We start from the raw sequence: 20,848 nt of genomic DNA on the forward strand, positions 1-20,848 counted from the left end.
GGAAAACACCAAAGATGGAGATGCCATTACTGTGGGAAATTTGGTCATCTAAAGCCTTTCTGCTATAAACTGTATGGCTATCCTAGGTCTGCTCATCATCAGGATCACCATCAATTCAGACCCAAACATCACATGCCTATCATCAAAAAGCAATGGGTCCCTAAGACTAATGTCACAAGTCTGATAGCTCACATTCCCCTCAGAATCTCAGCCAAAGAAGAATGGTACTTTGATAGTGGATGCTCCAGACACATGACTGGAAACCAAGACCTGCTAACTGATCTGCATCACCATACTATAAGTCATGTAACCTTTGGAAATGGAGCAAAAGGTGAAATCAAGGGAACAGGTAAGCTTGATTGCGTTGGAGCACCTAGACTTGACAAAGTTCTACTAGTCAAAGGCTTAACTGCAAACCTCATAAGCATCAGCCAACTATGTGATCAAGGTTTGAATGTTAACTTCACCAAAACTGAATGTCTAATCATGGACATAAAGAGTGAAGTAATTATGAGAGGAATCAGGACCAAAGACAATTGCTACATATGGAGCTCTCAACTGGATTGTCCCTTAAAGTATTGGTTGAGAACAGATACTCTCAAGAGTGATGCAAAACAAGGCTGGGGAAAAGGTCATACAAAGATGTCACACCAGAAGCTCAGAGGAGAAAAGGTTATGATGGCTAAAAAACCTGAGAGATTAGACCAAACAGGTGGACATTTGACCAGTCACAGGGAGAATGGAACTGTTGGGACTAAGCCACAAAGGACTCTGTGCAAAAAGGCCAAGGACAATATTGAGAAGATTTGAATGACACCTGTGAAAAGTACAGAAGATGATAGCAGTAGGGCTCTACTGGGTTGGATGAACCTATTACTGATTGCATACAATGTCACACACGATGTCATAACATTTTATTATGACTTCCTGAATGCTGAAGCCAGGTCCAAAAATCAGACTCAACACAGATGGACAAAGTACTGTTCTAGCTATTGTCACTCCATTAGAAAATTTGTGGAAGACAAATTCAGAAGTCTAAAGCTTGGACTGGAACTAGCAGACAAGCTTGCAAGAAATTTAGGTAAAACTGAATATGAGGGAGGAAAATTAGGGATTTGGACTCTTGAGAAATTATGGCAATTAAAAAGAAAAAATAAAAGAAATAAAAATAATGGCTGCCCTTTTAAAAGAAAGAGCCCCATTGATGATAAATCATTCCCAAGTTTTGAAAATAGTATTTATTCCCTTAGCACACGCTACCTAAACTCAGCAACTGCCATTTCCATTCAACTTCTAAGAAAAGCTCAGCTAGGGCAAAGAAACTTTCCTCAAAAGTCCTACAACATGTCTTAACATCCATCATCATCTGGTACCAAATCCTCCCAATATGCAAAGACTCCATCTATGGAGTTTGTAGATAAAGACATAATGGACGTCACTCCTCTGTGCATGATACCGGGCGACACCACTGGTACTTCCTCCAAGGTTGGAGATAAGCAAGGTAATACCTCTGGTAACTCCTCTCTTCCTAAAGACATGTACTACACTGATCGTGCTATAAGGAGACTGGTTACGAGAATTCTGAGTGAAGGACATAAAGTTGAAGGAGTTTCTACCCCTCTGTTCAGAAGGGAACCCTCCCCTGAGGGAGAACCCCATGCAGATAAAGATGATGATTCATCTAGATCAGAAAAGGAGGTGGTTGCTGAAGGGCTTTGCTCTCTAGGTAAAACCCTACCTAGCAAGAAACAAAATGTGCCTCAAGAAAATATTATTGATCTGGAGGAAGAAAGCACTGAAGGAGAGGATGATCCTTTGGTTCATCTGGTTAAACCTAGCGTAGTTGAGAAACTGAGAACTAAGAAAGGAAGAAGTATGGCTAAAATGAGAGTTGCTAGAGTGAAAAGGACTGCAGGAGTAGGACCCTCAAAACCCTGGAGCAAGGTTGAGGTTGGAAAAAGAAAAGAAAGAGACAACTCTGATTCTGAGGAGGATGTTAAAGACGATGTCCCAGACATCTCCCCTGCAAAAAGGCAGGCTGGTCAGAAATCTCCTGGCAAGACTGTTGCTGCTACTGGTGTACATCTTGACAAAATCTCCTTTCACATGAAAGATGGAGCAGCAAAGTGGAAATATGTCATTCAGAGAAGAGTAGCCATTGAAAGAGAGCTTGGACAAGAAGCTATAGAAGTAAAGGAGATAATTGAGCTGATCAAGAATGCTGGACTCATGAAGACTGTGGTGACCCTACCCCAATGCTATGAGGGGTTGGTAAAAGAGTTTATTGTTAATATCCCTGAAGATATTCATGAAAAGAACATCAGGGATTTTTGCAAGGTGTTTGTAAGGGGAAAATGCGTGAAATTCTCACCAAGTGTCATCAACAAGTTCCTAGGAAGAGGAACGGATGGAGGAGTAGACCTAGAGACCACAGACAATGAGGTCTGTAGAGTTATCACAGCTGGCCAAGTTAAGGAATGGCCTAGCAGGAATCACTTATCAGCTGGAAAACTCAGTGTTAAATATGCCATATTGCACAATATTGGCTCAGCTAATTGGATTCCTACTAATCATGCCTCTACCATCTCCATCAATCTTGGAAGAATCATTCATGCAATTGGAATAAGGGTTAACTATGATTTTGGCAAGTTCATATTTGATCAAACCATTAGACATGCTTCTACAAATGCTGTAAAACTACCCATTGACTTCCCCTCCCTTATCTGTGGCATTATCCTAAGCCAACAACCAGGGATTCTGAGTACAAGTGACATCCCAAGCAGGAGAAAAACCCCTTTGTCCACACATTATAAATTGTTTGAGGGAAGTCATGTCAATGATGTCATGATATCTGCCAGAAGAGAGTCTACATCTAAAGGAAGCTTGATTGACCAACTAAAAGAGACTTGCAAAGAATTGGACAATGGCATAAGGGTGGCAAAGGCTAGAAAAGAAGCTTTAGAAGTTCTCATTTGTAGCCTGGAAAGGGAAGAAATAGAAAAGGCTGGAAAGGACTCAAATACAAGATCCCAATCCAGTTCTGAAAGCTCAGAAGACTCTGAAGGTGCAGGTGAAGATGAAGATGAAGGTGAAGGTGATACTTCTTCTTCTGATTAATGGTTCCTGCCTGAATTGAAGACTGAGAGGTGTGGTGGAAGCTGGGCTGCTGTTTGGAAGGCTGTTGTCTTGATTGTTTTTTTATGTATTTTGTGGCAGTCCATATTGATGCCTGTTATGTAATATTTAGGGCTCTTAAAGAGTTCCTTGAATTTGTTCATTATCTCAGCTGTCAGCTGTGGATAATGATGGTGTGTACTTCCTGAATATTTTGTTTTAACATGCTTAATGTTATAACATCTGATCTAACATTCTCTGCTAGGCTAATAGACATTTATTTTGTCTGATTGGTCACCTTTGGTCAATTTTGACTAAAAAGGGGGAGAAGTGCTGATGTGGAAGTTGTATGTAGCTGGACAGAAGGACAACTATTATTAAAAGAAGTGCACAGGTGCTAAAACAGAATGTAATTCTGGTTGTTACAGATGTCAAAAAGGATGTCTGATATGGTGCACAGGTGCTGATGTTGAAGCAGATGTCAGTATGACATTCTGGCTGGTACAGGTGCTGGAGTTACAGTAGCTGTTATTCGATGAATGCACAGATTTAGGGGGAGAAGAAGTACCCTGGTGCATTGTGCATTTGTGTGTCTTACTAGTTGCATCCATAACTGGTAATTCTGTTGATTGTTGCACAGATTTAGGGGGAGGAGAAGTACCCTTGTGCATGTGTGTATTACTAGTAGCCATAGCTAGTAATTGTTTTGTTTCTGCTGTTGATTAAACTACTGTTAAGTTGTTTAACTGCTGATAGTTTGCCTTGTGAACAAAAAGGACAGATATATGTTTTAGCCAAAATTTGCCAAAGGGGGAGTTTGTTGATTCTAAGTGTTGGCAGCAATTTTGGTAAAATAAAGAGTGTTCACAAGATGTCATGTGTGATGTCTTAACATGAGATATCCTATGTACCTGCTGGAGTTAAAGAACAGATGCAAGCAGGATTGTTTCAGAATGCCACATACAATGACAAGGCTTCTGATATTGGTTGTACCTGCTGGAGCTTATATGGAAGACATGTTCATGCAGGATTGTTTCAGATGACATACACAATGTCATGATATCTGATATGGCTGTACCTGCTATAAAAGGAAATTGGATTATGCAGGATTTTTCTAGGATGTCAGACCCGATGTCATGACATCCTGTACACGGAACATTCAGTATGAATGTCTGGTGTTTTGTGATTGCACAATTAATGGCAATCATTGGTTGTTTGAAGATATGGCTAGCTGGCGCATTCAATCAGGGATTACAACCAGATTTGTTTATTTTCCAAGGAGATCTATACAGTTGTTATAAAAAGATTTGATTGGAAAATATATTTAGGGTTTTCATAATGTCCAATGCTTCTATAAAAAGGGACTTAGAAAACCTGTTTTTACACACAACCAAGACTGAGCAAAATTTAGAGAGAGAGCTAGGGTTTGTGTCTGTAGGTCATTCAAGTCATCCATTGATGATTGAATTGGACTGATTTGTCTTCTTGATCAAAGCTTTGAAGCAAGATCAAGAGTGTGTCTTCTTGATTAAAACTGTGAAGTAAAATCAAGAGTTTGTAATTGAAAAGTATTTTCTTTTCACAAGGATTGTTGTTTAAAATCACGGGTGTGTGATTGTAAGGGAAGTGAGTGGGTTCTCATATCTAAGAATGCTTAGGTAGAAGTTGCACGGGTAGAGATTAGGTGAGAAAGACTGTAACTTGTGGAAGTGTACGGATAGTCTTTGAACTAATTCTATTATAGTGAATTTCCTTCCTGGCTTGGTAGCCCCCAGACGTAGGCGAGTTGCACCAAACTGGGTTAACAATTGCTTGTGTGATTTGCTTTACAATTCTGTTTAATTATCCATTGTGTATTAGCAGATATTAGTGTCGTGACATTACATTCGACATCTTATATCTGATACCAGAATTTCATATTAAAATCCATTCACAACTTCTAGAATTAATTCGAAAATGACGGGACGACTACGGATCACATGATTAAAAATTCAGAGGTTGATGGTTGACTTTGGTCAAATGGTTGACCAAAAAGTCAACACAGTCAAAAATGCGTATTTTCTCATGGACAAACGAATATGGATCATAATATCCTGAACCAACGACTTGTGTCAATGCCATGAATCAATTCAGGTGAACATCGACCAAACAACAGTTCGTACACAAGATCCTCGAATAGCAAAACCATGAACCAGAATTTCAATCCATATGACGTGCAATGCCATAAACTTCAATCCAAAACCCCGATTTTATCAACCACCAACCCTAAATCCATGATACATGTCAGCCGATGTTAATCATGAATGAATGTATGCACATGAATGAGTATGAATGAGGTTAGAATGGATATCAAGTTATAGTCAGATGAAAAAGTGAAAAGAAGGGCAAATTTTGGGGTATGATAGTTGCCCCTATCTAATCTTCTCGGACCTGAAGGTATGAATAGAAACTGCTTTCAAACATTCATGGTAGGAGAGGATTAAATACTAAAAATAGCCAAGAAATTTGCCCGCAGGGAATGAATGAAATGAGTGAGATGCACGGTATTATAAGAAGTTATTCAGTGAGATGCTTTAGGAAGTCATGCATGCTATATGCGATATGTCATGTATGTTAATCTCTTTTTTCGTGTCTTTCTCTATATTCCTCATTCCTTTTTTTTTCTCGCCTCCACTAACGAGTTTTGGCTTGAAATCGAGGTATTCCCGCAGGATTCCGCGAATGTAAAAAGAACTAGGTGTTTGCAAAAGGCAAGTACCGGTGGACAAAAAGGATTGAAATGAGATCTTCTGCGAAAGGCAGAGAGACATCTTGCCAAAGGCAAGCAACTCAACTGAGAAGCGACCTTCTCTTGCAACAGACAACAACGGCTTCTTAGCAAGTGAAACAGAATCTTCAAATACAGTTAAGAAAAGGAGAACAGGCTTCTCACACAAAAGGTGATGAGAACTCCTTAACAAAAGGTTAAGAAAAAAATGGGAATGGTACGACCTTGCTGGGGAAATGATTTTCGTGCATAATAGGTAGCAACGACTCCTTTGCACAAGAGAATGAGTCTTCCAAACAAAAGGTTAAGAAGAAAGATGATTGAATTTCTTACACAAAAGGTAGTGAGAACTCCTTAACAAAAGGTTAAGAAGAAAAGGGGATTAGATTCTCGTACAAAAGATAACGGGAACCCTTAGACCCAAGGTCGGCTGGGGATTCTCACACAAAAGGTAGTGAGAACTTCTTAACAAAAGGTTAAGAAGAAAGCTGAGGTGGATTTCTCATACGAAAGGTAATGAGAAACTTATTAACAGACGGTTAAGAAGAAAGGTGAAAGGATTTCTCATACAAAAGGTGATGAGAAACTTCTTAACAGAGGGTTAAGAAGGCGCATGAAGCTGGATATGATCTCTCATACAAAAGGTAATGAGAAACTTCTCAACAGAGGGTTAAGAAGGCGCATGAAGCTGGATATGATCTCTCTTACAAAAGGTAATGAGAAACTTCTCAACAGAGGGTTAAGAAGGCGCATGAAGCTGGATATGATCTCTCATACAAAAGGTAATGAGAAACTTCTCAACAGAGGGTTAAGAAGGCGCTTGAAGCTGCATATGATCTCTCATATAAAAGGTAATGAGAAACTTCACAACAGAGGGTTAAGAAGAAAACTGGAAAGGATAAGCAACGACTCCTTTGCACAAGAGAAGGGGTCTTCCAAACAAAAGGTTAAGAAGAAAGATGATTGAATTTCTCACATAAAAGGTAGTGAGAACTTCTTAACAAAAGGTTAAGAAGAAAAATGGGGGATGAGATTCTCGCACAAAAGGTAACGAGAACTCTTAGACAGAGGTCGGCTGGGGATTCTCACATAAAAGGTAGTGAGAACTTCTTGACAAAAGGTCAAGAAGGAAGTTGAAGTCCACACAGACGAGTGAGGGAGGTCAATACATACGGGTATTGAAAGAAGGTAGCAACATGGATGAGTGTTGAAGATCAATACAAACAAGTACTGGAAAAAGGACAACACAGTCGAGTGTTGGAGATCTAGGCACAGACGGGTGACATAGATCAATACGGACGGGTGTTAAGGACCAAAACAGACGAGTATGGAAAAAGAAGGTATCAACACGGACGGGTGTTAAGATCAATACGGGTATTGAAGAAAGAAGGCCAATAAGGATGAGTGTCAAAAGATGGCGACTTCCCTAGGGATCAACACGAACGAGTTTTGAAAAAGAAGACCAACACGGATGAGTGTTGAAGGTCAATACGGACGGGTACTAAAAATGGACCAACACGGACGAGTGTTGAAGATCAATACGGATGGGTACTGAAGAAAGATAACAACATGGACGAGTGTTGGAGATCAATACGGGAGGGTATTGAAAATGAAATGAGGGACCTCACATGCAAAAGGCAAGGGACCGCTTACGAAAGGTAAGCGTCTGGTTGAAGATTCCCAAGGTGTTTGTGTAGCGGTGTATTCGTCGCTATATGATCTATCGATTAAATCATAAGCTAGGAGATACATTGAAATTTCGAGTCGCCACCGCACTTTTATTTATCCAAAGGATTGGCTAAAAAGCGAACAAAAGCCTAAGAAGTTTTACACGTAGAAAACTAATAAAAAGATCAGAGAGTCTGGGTAAGGGGTAAATTACGCAATGGGAAGGTGTTAGGCACCCACTACGTCCTAGGTACTCCTAGGGAGCCCTTTTCACACTTGTTGTACTAAATTGTTATTTGTTATAACATAAACATTGTGCAAACATGATTGGGATGATGAGAAAAGAATGTACAAGTTTTATTGGATTATTGGGTTTGAACGGATGAACCCGCTGCCTACGTACCTTCCATCAAAGGTAAGGATCAAAACGCCGTAGTTCGGCTAAAAGATTTCCAAAAGTTGGTGGATTCAGTTTTAAACACAAGCACTGAGGCTTTTCATTATCAATGGGAGAAAACTCGACCAAAAAACAACATCCACCATGCGAGGATAGCTTCGACGTACTAGAGGGGTTAGCCCTGTTTGAAGTACGGAAGTCTTACTGTCGACTCACTAAGGATAGGCAAGATTTACATCAACCACAAAGATAATTGAAACCTATGGCTAATGCATGAAAAGATTAACAATGGACAGAGCCAAAACAAGTGAATGAGTGAAGTTAATTGATTGTGATTATGAAAATGAAGTCAAAGTATGATTAAGATTGGTTTGAAGAAGTATTATGAAATGGAGTTTGAAAAAAGTCAAGGACTTGAGTCCAGGTTTTTAGTTTGAAAAAAACATGAAGATGTTTGCACAACACTTATGTCAAATTTGAAAGATAAAGTGTGAAAAAGTCTAGGACATAATGAATGATGAATGGATGAGGATGGATAGTAAAACTTCTTAGAAGGTTCACTTCTTGAAATCATATAGCAGATGATTCAAGTGTGTCCTTTTGGAATGCAATGGATAATAATAAACAAACAAAGCAAAAGAAAAGCGGATATCGGATGCCAATCAATGGTCTTATACCAATCTCCTAAAACAAAACGGGATATCAGAGGCCACTCTATGGTCTTACACTAATCTCCTCAAGCAAAGAAATAAAAAGCGGATACCGGATACCAATAGATGGATTTACACCAGTCTCCTAAAATAGAACAGGATACCAGAAGCCACTCAATGGACTTACACTAATCTCCTCAAAAGAAAACAAAGATGAAACATGGAAATCAACTGCCAATCTGTCTGGACTTAGGTTAACTCCACAGTATGGTCCTAGGAAAACCAATGCCACATTACAGGGACTTACAATGGATCCTCACATACAAGAACAAAAGCAACAATATGATCACAGGAATGCAAATGCCAACTTGCAGGGACTTACAGTTGCTTCCTCACATACAAACAGATGAACAAACTATGATCACAGGAAAGCAGATGCCAACTTACAGGGACTTATAACTGCAACCTCACATACAAACAGATAAAACAAACTATGATCACAGGATAACAGATGCCAACTTACAGGGACTTATAACTGTATCCTCACATACAAACAAACAAAACAACATGTGATCATAGGAGAGCAAATGCCAACTTGCAGGGACTTACAGTTGCTTCCTCACATACAATCAAGTAAATGCATCAGGCAAAGATAAGATGAGTGGCCAAGGTGATGGTCTTATACTCACTTCCATATCATAGGAGCAATGGCCAATGGATGGTCTTACAATTGTCCTCAATGGGCAAACAACAATGATAATGTCACAAAGACAAATGAGATGATCATGCACTAATGGCAATTGATGATGATGATAAATGCATAGCATACAGGCAAACAAGTGCACATGAAGCAATCAATCAATCAATGAATATCAAACAGCACACTCTATAGCCAAAGCAAGGGGGCTCATACAAGAGGGTTTGACTTTGAAAGTCCACTGTAATGGGTAAAGGTCGCTCTTAACCTTGCCATTGAGAGGCTAAGGTGAAGCAGATGAAAAGGAGATGAGGGGTGTGCCTCATTGCTTCTATCTCAGATCAGAGAGAGCATCAGATAATAGAAAGTGGGGGAGTTCAGAAAGATGGAACTCTTTCCCCTTTATTGACTCGATTAGATCTTGGGTTTTTGTCTCAATGCTTCAACCATGTAATGGGAGCAAAGAGAGGACACACTGAATAGTGGGGGATAGATTGCTTATCCCTACCTTCCACCAATTGCCTTACTTGAAGGACTTTTCCTGCTTGGGACAAATTTAAACAAACACAGGCATTGCCTCTTAAGGAGGGCTTCAGACAGTTTGCCCGGTCAAATAACAGACCGGGTCTCCAGACTACATGAAGAAGAAATGTTTATACCTCAAAGCAAATTCTAAATAGCAAAGCAAGCAAGTTCAAAGAACTTAGGCAACTAAAGTACCTGAAAAAGTCAAACTTATTAGCAAACAGTTCAACAGTCAAAATCAAAGGCAAATGGATAAACAAAAGTCAACCACAGAGGGATCAATTGTGCAAGGCACAAAGACTCAAGCATATGAGTCACCTACAAAACAAAGGTTAGCACATTAAACAATCAAACTAAAACACATTTGAATGATCCTCAAGGCATTGGTGCTTAACCTGAAACAGATGAACTCAACATAAGCTTAGAAGACCACTAGGACTAGCCTAGGGTCAAAGATGAAAGAAAAAGTCAAGGCAGCAAGGAAAAGTCAACCCAAACCAAGTCTAAACATTCAAGAAGCATTCTCAATTGGATTCATAATTATATCATGCATCATTGTCATTTTATGCACAAAAGAGTGCAAAGCATGGCAATAAGAAGCACAAATAGGTCAACAGCAAGACTTCAATCAAAAGTCAACCCAAACATTCTCAAAAATTATCAAATAAATCACACTCAATCCTAACATCTAGCATGGCAAGCATGTCAAATTTCATGGCATTTGGATGAGAGGAAGGCAGTCAATTAAAATCATGAAGTCAAACCAAATTCAAGCATGCATAATGAAGGTCAACAAACATGGGTCAACTTCAAAAAATCATATCAAATTGAAAACAGAAGAGAAATGAGTGAGATTAACACCAATGCAAAGCTTGAGATGTCTAGTTATCACATATGAAATTTCATGATCATACAATAAGATTTGGGAATTTCACAAAAGATTTGGCAAGGCATAGCACAAAAAGTCAACAAATGACCAAGTATGGAAGAAAATTCTCAATCAAATGGAAAACAGCAAGATTAATTCCAAGAAAATTCATACACAAACTAGACATGTGATAGGTCATTCATGCAAAATTTGGGGTCAATTGGATGTAGGGAAGCATGTGAACAAAAATCATACATTTGCATATCATTGGTGTGACACAAATTGTCACACCCTAGTTCAAAAATTCATATCTATCAAACCACAAATGAGAAATCCACAAACTCTATATGGAAACAAAGGTCAATGTGTCTAGTTTTACCACAAAAATTTTTAGGCTTATTGGATACAACATGACAATTTCACAATTGAAATGGCAAAGGGTGTCATTTTGGCATACATGTCAAGAAAATAATTATCAATTAAAATCCAGCCATTGGAAAATTAATTAAAAATCACAATAAAATACTAGACATCTTCATGGACATGATGCAAAAAGTTTCATGATTTTTGGATGAAAATTGAAAGAGAAATGAATTGTTTAAGTTGAGTGAATAATGGATGAAGTATGAACAAGATAGCATGGCAAATGGGGTCAAACATGGTCAACTGGATGGCAGAAGTGTAAATAGGCGTCCCACTTAACTAAACTGCAGCGTTTTGGCAAGGCAAATGAAATGTTTTGATTGGCTCTCAGCCAATGAAACAGTGCACAGCCAAACAACTCAAATTTTCTGGTTTTCACATAAACCCTTAGGGTTTCTAACAGCATGGCTCATGGTATCATGTTCATTAACAATGATCAAACCTAGTTCGTTCAAGCAATCACAACAGCATACATTGAAATGCATCATGCAACATGGGCTACAACAACAGTCGAAGGCAAACACGATTCTGGGTTCTCATGCATTTTTAGGATTTGGCAGCAACATACAATTCCAACATCAATTGTTCATCATTCAAGCATCAACTGTGACCAACATCAACAATCCAAAACAAAGCAATGTAGCCTCATCATTAAACAACACCAGCTAACAACCAAACAAACACAAACATGGGAAATCTGGAAATGATAGGGTTTAAACACAGCAGTATGGTTTATGCAGCAACAATCAGTATGTATCACAAAACATATGGTTTTTTCTGGGTTCAAGCATAACAGCAGGGCACTTCATGGTATCTCCAACATTCATCATTAATCACGAAATTCAATAGCATCATGCAGAAACATGGCATATGGTGTAGTAACCTTCATGCAACCTCATGCACCAAATCAACACGGCTCATGCAAGTTTGGACAAACCTAGGGTTTCTAGCTACAGGGTTCAGCAATAGCAGCATGCATTCATCATCATTTATCAACCATGAACAAAATAAACATACCAGCATCAATGTTCATGCAATAACTAATATCATATAACATCAAACAACAACAAAGCAAATATTAATCATGGAAAAAATCTGGACAGGGCAGGTTTAACAGCAGCATATCATCATCTCCAACATTCATCAGTCAATCATCAACATGAACAACAACATTTAACACATGATCGTGGCCATGAAACCTCATCAACTAACAGCAAAACCAACATAACCAAGGGAATTTTGGGCATGGTAGGTTCATGTAACAGCAGCAACATACATTCATCATGAAATTTCAACAAACCCAGAAAGTTTGAACAAGCATATCATTAGCTTCAGCAAACATCAAGCAATACAAATATGGTAGCCATTTTTTCTAAATCAACATGGGTAAAGCAAATCGAACAGAAACTCATTTGAGCATAAACAATGAAATTCAAATTTCACACAGCATAGTCGATTATTTTCAATAATTCAAACTGCATGGGCTTCAGCACATCATGAACAACACAAGGCATAGCATGGATTTGGAAAATGAAGGATTCGAAAGTTTACCAATGTGAAGAGCAGAAGCAGAGGCAGTGCTGTTTTGGTTGATTCGAGTGTAAACAGGCGCTCACAATGTTATGGAGTGATGGAACCTTGAAGGAAACGCACTCAGCAAGGCTTTGAAGCTTCCAAAACTTGTTTGGCCATTGTTGAGCTTGATGAAAAGCAGAGTGAGAAAGAGCTGTTACAGCAGGGGAATGGATGTTGATTAAGCTTCAAAATGTGGTTTGGATGATGAAGGGATGAAGGTTACTCGAGTTTCTTCAAGGGTTTTGCAGAATCTTGCTAAAATGCCAAAATGCAAGAAGGAGAATATGTGTTTTTCTGTTTGGTGGCTGTCAAAAACTAGGGTTGTTTTGTGCAGAAACAAGGCTTATATATTTCTATTTTAGGTCCTTAATCCATGTGCTAAATTGATTTAGTGTGAAATGAAGTATTGGCCATTTTGCTAATTGTGTACAAGTGAACAAGGGAGGTGCAATACTTGGTCGAGTGGGCTTGCAAACAGCTGTAAATGACCTTGCCAATTGCTGTTTTGTGTGTGCTGCAGAACTGCTGTACTTGATTTACTCTTTGAAACTAATTTGCCAAAAGTGCCAAGTTGGTGCAGAAATGGAAAATGGAGGGGTGAATTGGTCGAGTGGGCCTTTAGACAGGCTGCTAGCAGACCAAAACTCTGCTGTTTGTTGTTGCTTCATGAATTGCTGTACCTTGCTTTTACTTGATGAAACCAATTGTACAATTTGCCAACTTTGCCTTTTGGTCCAAAATGGTGGTGGAATGATGGTATGGACATGATTTAAGGCTTGAGGCAAGTCACAAATATGATTTACAACATTTCCCAATTGGCCAAATTAAGAAAAAGTCCATAAATCAAAAAGTCAAAGTTTGGTCAAACTTTGAATTTAAATGAAAAAGGTCCAAAAATGCCATTTTGATTGGTAGGGTTTTGGTGCATGAAATTTATATTTTTGGAAAGAGGATGAAAAATGTGGTTTGTAGGAAAAAACCCCACCAAATTTGGCCTTATGGTTTGAGAGATATGGTCCTGTGAAGTTCAAAAATTTCTGAAATTGAATTGATCATATCTTGACAACCACACATGGGATTTGAGAGTTCTTGGACTTTTTGAAAATGGGAGAACAAGATCTTCAACTTTTATGTTGGGCAAAAATTCATTTGAAGCTTGTATCATGATGTAAGTTTAAGATCAAGAAGTTTCCATTTTTGGCAGTTGAAATTACAGGTCCACTTTCTATTTCTGGAAAATTTTCTGTTTGACTTGATTTTCTTCCATGATGAGGTTTGACATGATAGATGAGGCTTATACAAGCATGAATGAGCTCCTTCAGATCAATTCTATCCATCAAATCTCTGATTAAATCCTCAGTTGACCAAGTTTGACTTTTCTAGGGTTTTGGATGACTGGACCACTTCTGATGAAATCCAAACCCTAATTCCTTGAGAACTTGACTTCAAATGATGTCTCAAGTTGTATGAACCTTTGATTATTGATCATGGTGCCCAAATTCTGCAAGAATGGTCACCATCCATTGCTTTGACTGACTGTTGACTGACTTTGACCTAATTGCTTCATCTGCAATCAACAAGGTTAGACTGACAATATTTTTGTACTTTTTGAATGATAAACACATGAAAGCAAAGATATACAAATGCAAAGTATGCTTGGTGATCAAGAAATCAACCTACAAGGCAACCTACCCACTAGGAGGGGACAAAGGCATGCAATGATCCTTGAGGTTATGATATGAATGATATGGGCCATGAGGGATCTTAGGGCCCAAAATTGGGGTCTTACAGTTTGCAAAAGGCCACACACAGGGGATATCTCGAAAAACCTGCGGGGAATACCATAATGTTCTCACTGGGGAGGAAAGGTGTCTCATTGGAGGATTCTTTTATGCTTTCGAGAAAGACTTTTATGCATTTATGCATGTTTATCTTGTATGGCGTAATGCTCCACCTCAATGGAATGTGCTATGTGTTTTCTGATGCGATGTGATGTAATGAATGATTATTTATGCAAAAATGAGGATGGAGTTTATGCAACGGTCGAGATGTATTTGGGTACACCAAGTGTGGTTGGGTTTTTGATAAGGCTTTTGTGGGGATCTGACTTCAAAGGTTTATGAAATAACAATTGTCCTGGTCAAAGAGTTGATTGAAAAGGAAGGTCGTCATCAAAGAGTTGATGGGACAACAATTGTCATCGTCAAAGGTTTGACGGAGGCATCAAAGAGTTGATGAAAGGGTTGTCGTCATCAAAGAGTTGATGAAAGGACTGTCGTCATCAAAGAGTTGATGGGAAATGATTGTCGTCATCAAAGAGTTGATGGAAAGGATTGTCGTTATCAAAGAGTTGATGGAAAGGATTGTCATCATCAAAGAGTTGATGAGAAATGATTGTCGTCATCAAAGAGTTGATGGGAAATGATTATCATCATCAAAAAGTTGATGGAAAGGATTATCGTCATCAAAGAATTTATGGGAAGACTGTCGTCATCAAAGAGTTGATGGGAAAACAATTTGGCATCGTCAAAGGGTTGACGAAAGGGGGTATCTCCATCAACGGGTTGATGGGAAGTGGAATGGCGTCATCAAAGAGTTGATGGAAAGGGTGCTTAGGTAATATCATCATCAAAGGTTTGATGACATCATCAAAGGGTTGATGAAAGATAGTCATCATCAAAGGGTTGATGGACGATGCTTGACTTTGTATGCATATGATGTGTGTTAACTTGATGCAATCTTTTCGTCTCGGTGAGAGAACTCCTTTTTCGATATGGGACTTCCTACCTTGGCAGGAAAGTCATGCATGTATGTTGCATGCAATGCATTTGGAAATGCCAGCTGGTGATTAGTTTCTGGGTTGGTCTCCCTTTTTTGAAGGTGAGATATTTTGGGTACCAATACTGATTGGATTTGAATTTATGATGATGCCAACAAAGAGGACTTTGGTTTTTTGGTAGTTGCCAATAGAGATTGGACTTATGGTTTGGGAAAGGATTCGACTTCCCGACACTCGAAATTTGAAGATGCTATCATCGGAGGATAGATGCGTATGCTCTTGGTGCCCCAAGTTTGATCCTCAGTTGGACCTGTGTCTTTGTTCCCAAGAGAACTTCTACTTCTCTGCCTGGTACGCCATGACAAGCTTGCAAATGATTTCATGAGCGTAGCGACGTAATCAATGCAAAATGAGAATGCTCTTGCTCTGTCCCAATTTGTAGGGTATTCAAAGTAATCTTCCTCAAAAGGAAACCTTGGGAGGAATTATACCATGACATGGTCTGAGATGATTTGCCCCAGTGTCTGAATCTGCGGTGGTCTGCTCTTGCCCGAGCCCTTGAAGGAATTGCCCCTGATTAACTGGGTATTGACGACTTGTATCCTTGATCAACCGATGCTTGAAGATTTGCTTTAGACTACCCAACTCTAAGTCCAACATAGTCACTGGATGTCATACCCATGATCCATAGGGTTACGAAACAGTCTTGATTCGAGGTAGCCTCGGTCTCGACGAATGTTCAAGCTCCTCTCTGACTGATCTTTGGAATCTCCTTGATGTCAATTACTAACTTGCAGTTAAAATTGTTCATTTGACAATGGTAATTTCAATGCGACATTCATGCAAATTTGGAAAAGAATCATTTATTTGAGATGATTGTAATGACAAGTGACGAATGGACCATTAGTCCAATCGCAATGCTGATTTGGCTAATGTGAAAGATACATTGAAAACATGATATCAACACAAAATATTTAGCAAATATCTAGGAGTTGGTTTACGCAACCTTGCTATAGTATGCTTTACAAAATAAACCCTGCTTCAATTAGGTCTTTTGAGGGTTGTAATATGGTCTGGTTCACGGTTATTGAAACAAAGGATATAAGGCTCAAATTTGATTTTAACCCACCCTTTCTTCGTAATGTTCTCCAGTCCTACGTTGAGATAATTCAACATATGCATTCATCCTCCAAGAGAGTTTGACGATGTAAGAGTGAAGATGATGATTCAAGGTTCGCTTGAAATGGCAGTCACCTTATTTTTTATGGATGTCGGTGACCTTCAGATTCCTGATATGGCAGTTACCTTATTTTGCTTTGCCTTAATTGAGGATTCAACGACCTCTTTTGATTTCTTTGTTTTTGTTTCTCCCCTAATTTTTGCCTGGACCATTTTTTGAAATTTTGGTCCACCGGGATTACCCTGATTTTTGCCTAAGTCACCCCTTTGGGGGTCCGACTTAGCGGGTTTTTGCTTTTTCCCTTTTTTCGATTTCTTCTAAAGGTTATGACTGTCAGGTCATTGGTTGTTGAAGAACCACCATCATAGCTTTTGCATTCGACACTTCGGGACGTGTGCGAAAAGCATCATGTGATTGATCCCTAGACGGGATATTTTGTCTTGTAATCCGAATGCATAGCCGAATCAACTGAACACCACCCTGCCCCGGGTTAAGCGTAAGGGTTTTCAGATCCGAAAGAAACACCTACTTCTAGGCTCAAAGTGGTTAACTAGGGATTAACTCCTTATCTCTCCAGTGTTTGGGAATTTGAAACAATGCCCGTACATCATCAGAAAGGTTTTATCTGAAAGTATACCATCAACAATTATGGGTATCTTGTTTTCGTCATCCTCCCTCCAATATTCTCTAAACAGCAGTTGAATAAAGCAAATGGAAAGATATTTTTTTGTGATTTTTGCAAGTAAAAATGAGAAAATATGAGTGAATACGAATGGATTCGCTCAAAACATGCATGCTCATTTTATTAACACTACCATTTATAAACAAAACAATGTTTAAAAGCAAGTAGCAATCAACAACAAAGAAACTACAAATGCAAAGCAATGATGTGATCTAAGGATTGTCAGTGTTGGGGAACCGGGCTTTCCTCTTTCGCTTTGTTGTTGGGCTAGTCTTCTTCATAGTTGCTCGTCGAGACCAATATGAGGAATAACATGCACTGACGGACCTTCATGACTAGGCGAAGGATTGTTGTTGATTTGAAGATCTCGAGGCACAAATGAGAACATCTTGGAGTCTAGCAATTTCTGTACCTGGCTTTTCAGCACTTTACAATCTTCAGTTGAATGCCCATGTGCCCCAGCATGGAAGTCACATCAGGCGTTGACGTCAAAGCCTGGAGGGTATGGAGGAATCATTGGACGCAGTTCCTTCGGCATTATCAATCCATCTTTGATCGAATACGGCAGTACTTGACTGTATGACATTGGAAGTGGATCAAAATGTCTTACTGGCTTTCTCAGTCTTTGTCGAGTGTGTTAACGCTGTTGATGTGGAGCTTGTCGTTGATTCCAAGGAGATCTTCGGTTTTCACGAGGGGATTGGCCCTGTGGAGGGAATGACGTATGATACGGAGCTTGTGGAGCTTCCTAGATTGCGTTGATTTCCATCTCCTCTTGTTCCTGGGAACTGACAAGGGATTCACTCTCGCTAGCCTGGATGTTCGAGACGTCTTGGATCTTTCCACTTTTGAGCATACTCTCGATGCGTATTCCAGCTGACACCAAGTGAGAAAAATCAGGTGCAGTACTGCCTATCATCTTTTTGTAGTATGGACCTTGCAAGGTATCCATGAATAAGTCAACCAATTCTTTTTCTAGAAGTGGTGGTTGAACTTGAGCGGCTAATTCTCTCCATCTTTGGGCATATCCTCTGAAGAATTCGTTGCTCTCTTGAGACAAACCTTGCAACTGCATACGACTGGGAGCCATGTCCAAATTGTAATGGTACTGCTTCAAAAAGGCATTAGCCAGGTCTAACCATGATTGGATGTGGCACTTTTCTAGCTGCATGTACCAACTCAATGATGCTCCACCCAGACTATCCTGAAAATAGTGAATCATCAACTTATCATTGCGAGCATATGAAGTCATTTTTCTGCAAAACATCACCAAATGGTTCTTTGGACAACTATCCCCTTTGTACTTTTCGAAGTTCGGTGTCTTGAACTTTGGAGGCATTATCAGGCCAGGCACTAAACACATGTCCGAAGCATTCAGACCGAAAGCGTCATGCCCTTCTATGGCTTTAAGCTTCTCTTCTAACACCTGAAATCTTTCAGCAACCGCCACATCTCGTGGATCTTTGATTTTCGTCACTGGGACTGCCCCTTGGGAATTTTGCACAGAGAAAGCAAAACTATGATACTAAATAGCATCGCAAGAGGAGTGTCCGTCTCGGACAATGGGACGCTCTTGTATAATCTGGTCCTCGACAGGGATCTGCACAGGCTGAGTTTGAGCAAGATTGTTCACTTGAGGTGGAATGATATTCTCGATGACTATAGTCCGTTGAACACTGTCATCTCTCCTTTCCAAGGTTGCCATAGCTTCCACAAGTTGGTCCAACTGATTGTTTATCACATCAACATCCGCCTTTGACGCAAACTGATTTTGCTCCATAATCTTTCAAGTCCAATACGAGTGTCGGGAAATCAACTACAGATTATGGACAAAGGATAGATGAACTTTTTTGTTATGGTTTGGAAATATGGTATGCAAAATTATGCAGGGATGCATGCGAATTTTTTCACTTTGATGTATGAATGAATGAATGAATGAATTAATGAATGGATGGATGGACGAATGGACGACATTCAGGCACATGGATTCAAAAGTTCGAGGTACGGATGAAGGATAACACTGACTGCTTTCTACATCAGGGATCTCATCGGGTATGATTTAGGGCTTTTAGATAGGAACCCCAGAGTCATCGATTCATTTGGCTGTTTGACGCGTACGGCAAAAGCTTGTCGGTCGTCAACTCCCTCAAATGAGCCTCTTCTGGGTGAGATCTTCGTACCGACCCACACGAGAAAAGCTTCTCGGGGACCCGCACTACACGACCATCGACATCAGGTTCTAGACAAGGGTCTCCAAGTCACGGAGCTCCTTGACTGTTTGCCGCTTACGGCAAAAGCTTGCTGGTCGACAACTCCATCAAGAAAATCTACTTTGAGTGAGATCTTTGTACCGACCCTTACGAAAAAAGCTTCTCGGTGGTCCATACTACTCGACCATCAATCTTAATTGGCCGAAGGTTCAATGTTCTATGAAGGTCCTTAGAGTCATGGATCCTAATGAAAACATTGATCGCTTACGCCAAAAGCTTGACGGTCGTCAACATTATCAAAAGAATCTACTCTAAGCGAGGTTCTCATAACGACCCTTACGAGAAAAGCTTCTCGGTGGCCCATACTACTCAACCTCTCCTATCTCAAGTTTCCACTCAAGACTCGGGTAGAGAGTCTTTCCCACAAGGTTTCTTGCAATCAAAGTACTATCCATCAATACCATAGAACCATGGAACCATGTAACAAATATTACAAAATTTAAAGCAAAAGGCAATAAATAAGGCAAGCAATATCAAAAGGATAAGCACTCACACACGCGAGGAAGCAACCTAGATTAGGCTTGACTTGCTTAGGGAGGTGTCCCCAGCAGAGTCGCCACCTGTCGCTACGCGAAAATACATAATCGCCATCGGTTTTTATTTATTCCAAAGGAATGGGAAAATATCAAGAAAACCCCAAAGAGGGGTTGTCGCAACCATGAACAGGTTCGGAAGTCGGTTATGCAAGGGGAAGGTATTAGCACCCCTCACATCCATGGTATTCCATGGGAACCATCTAGGATGTTTGCGCTTACGTGGATGTTGTTTATCGAATGTTTGCTTGCCAAAGGTTTTGCGGAGTGGAGGTAGATTTTAAATTAGTGTGCTCGCCAAGGATTGGGATCCTCGTGCCTACGTATGCCCACTTGTTAAAGTGAAAAATCGGAGCCTTCGTAGTTCGTGGGTTTAAGATTGTTTGGTTTGCTTGGTTGATTTTATTACCTTGAAGAAGGGTTTTCGAATGCGTCACCCTAAGGCTCAAACAAAAGGTTTGAATGCGTTGAATTATTTTTAGATTTTGAGAAAGTGTTATTGATTTCGGATTGCACTAAAGACTATAGATAAAGGTGAATACCTCGAACTACCAAGCCAAACGTCTTGTGTTCGAAGCATTCAGAATTAGTGTAGGAAAGCTCCAGTCTCATCCCTTCTTTACCACTTAAGGCTCGTGACGTACAATCCTAATCGCCATTTATTGCGTTTTTGAGTTTGATTTGAAAAGGCCGCTTGACATTGGATCAAGGGTTTGTTTA

At 39.7% G+C, this 20,848-nt stretch overlaps 2 protein-coding genes across 2 annotated transcripts; one reads left to right on the forward strand and one right to left on the reverse strand.

The window, feature by feature from the left end:
• Positions 1-1,404: 1,404 nt before the first annotated feature.
• On the forward strand, positions 1,405-3,143 carry LOC127079558 (uncharacterized). The gene is made up of 3 exons (XM_051019943.1): positions 1,405-2,337; positions 2,824-3,094; positions 3,139-3,143. The coding sequence occupies exons 1-3, from the start codon at positions 1,405-1,407 to the stop codon at positions 3,141-3,143; spliced, it is 1,209 nt and encodes a 402-aa protein (XP_050875900.1).
• A 14,930-nt stretch (positions 3,144-18,073) lies between these two features.
• LOC127079559 (uncharacterized) lies at positions 18,074-19,105 on the reverse strand. The gene is made up of 2 exons (XM_051019944.1): positions 18,959-19,105; positions 18,074-18,850 (listed from the first exon to the last, which is right to left on the reverse strand). Exons 1-2 carry the CDS (start codon positions 19,103-19,105, stop codon positions 18,074-18,076), a joined length of 924 nt encoding a protein of 307 aa, XP_050875901.1.
• Between the last annotated feature and the right edge of the window lie 1,743 nt (positions 19,106-20,848).

This window comes from Lathyrus oleraceus, chromosome 5 (assembly GCF_024323335.1).
Source record: "Lathyrus oleraceus cultivar Zhongwan6 chromosome 5, CAAS_Psat_ZW6_1.0, whole genome shotgun sequence".
Taxonomy (NCBI): domain Eukaryota; kingdom Viridiplantae; phylum Streptophyta; class Magnoliopsida; order Fabales; family Fabaceae; genus Lathyrus; species Lathyrus oleraceus.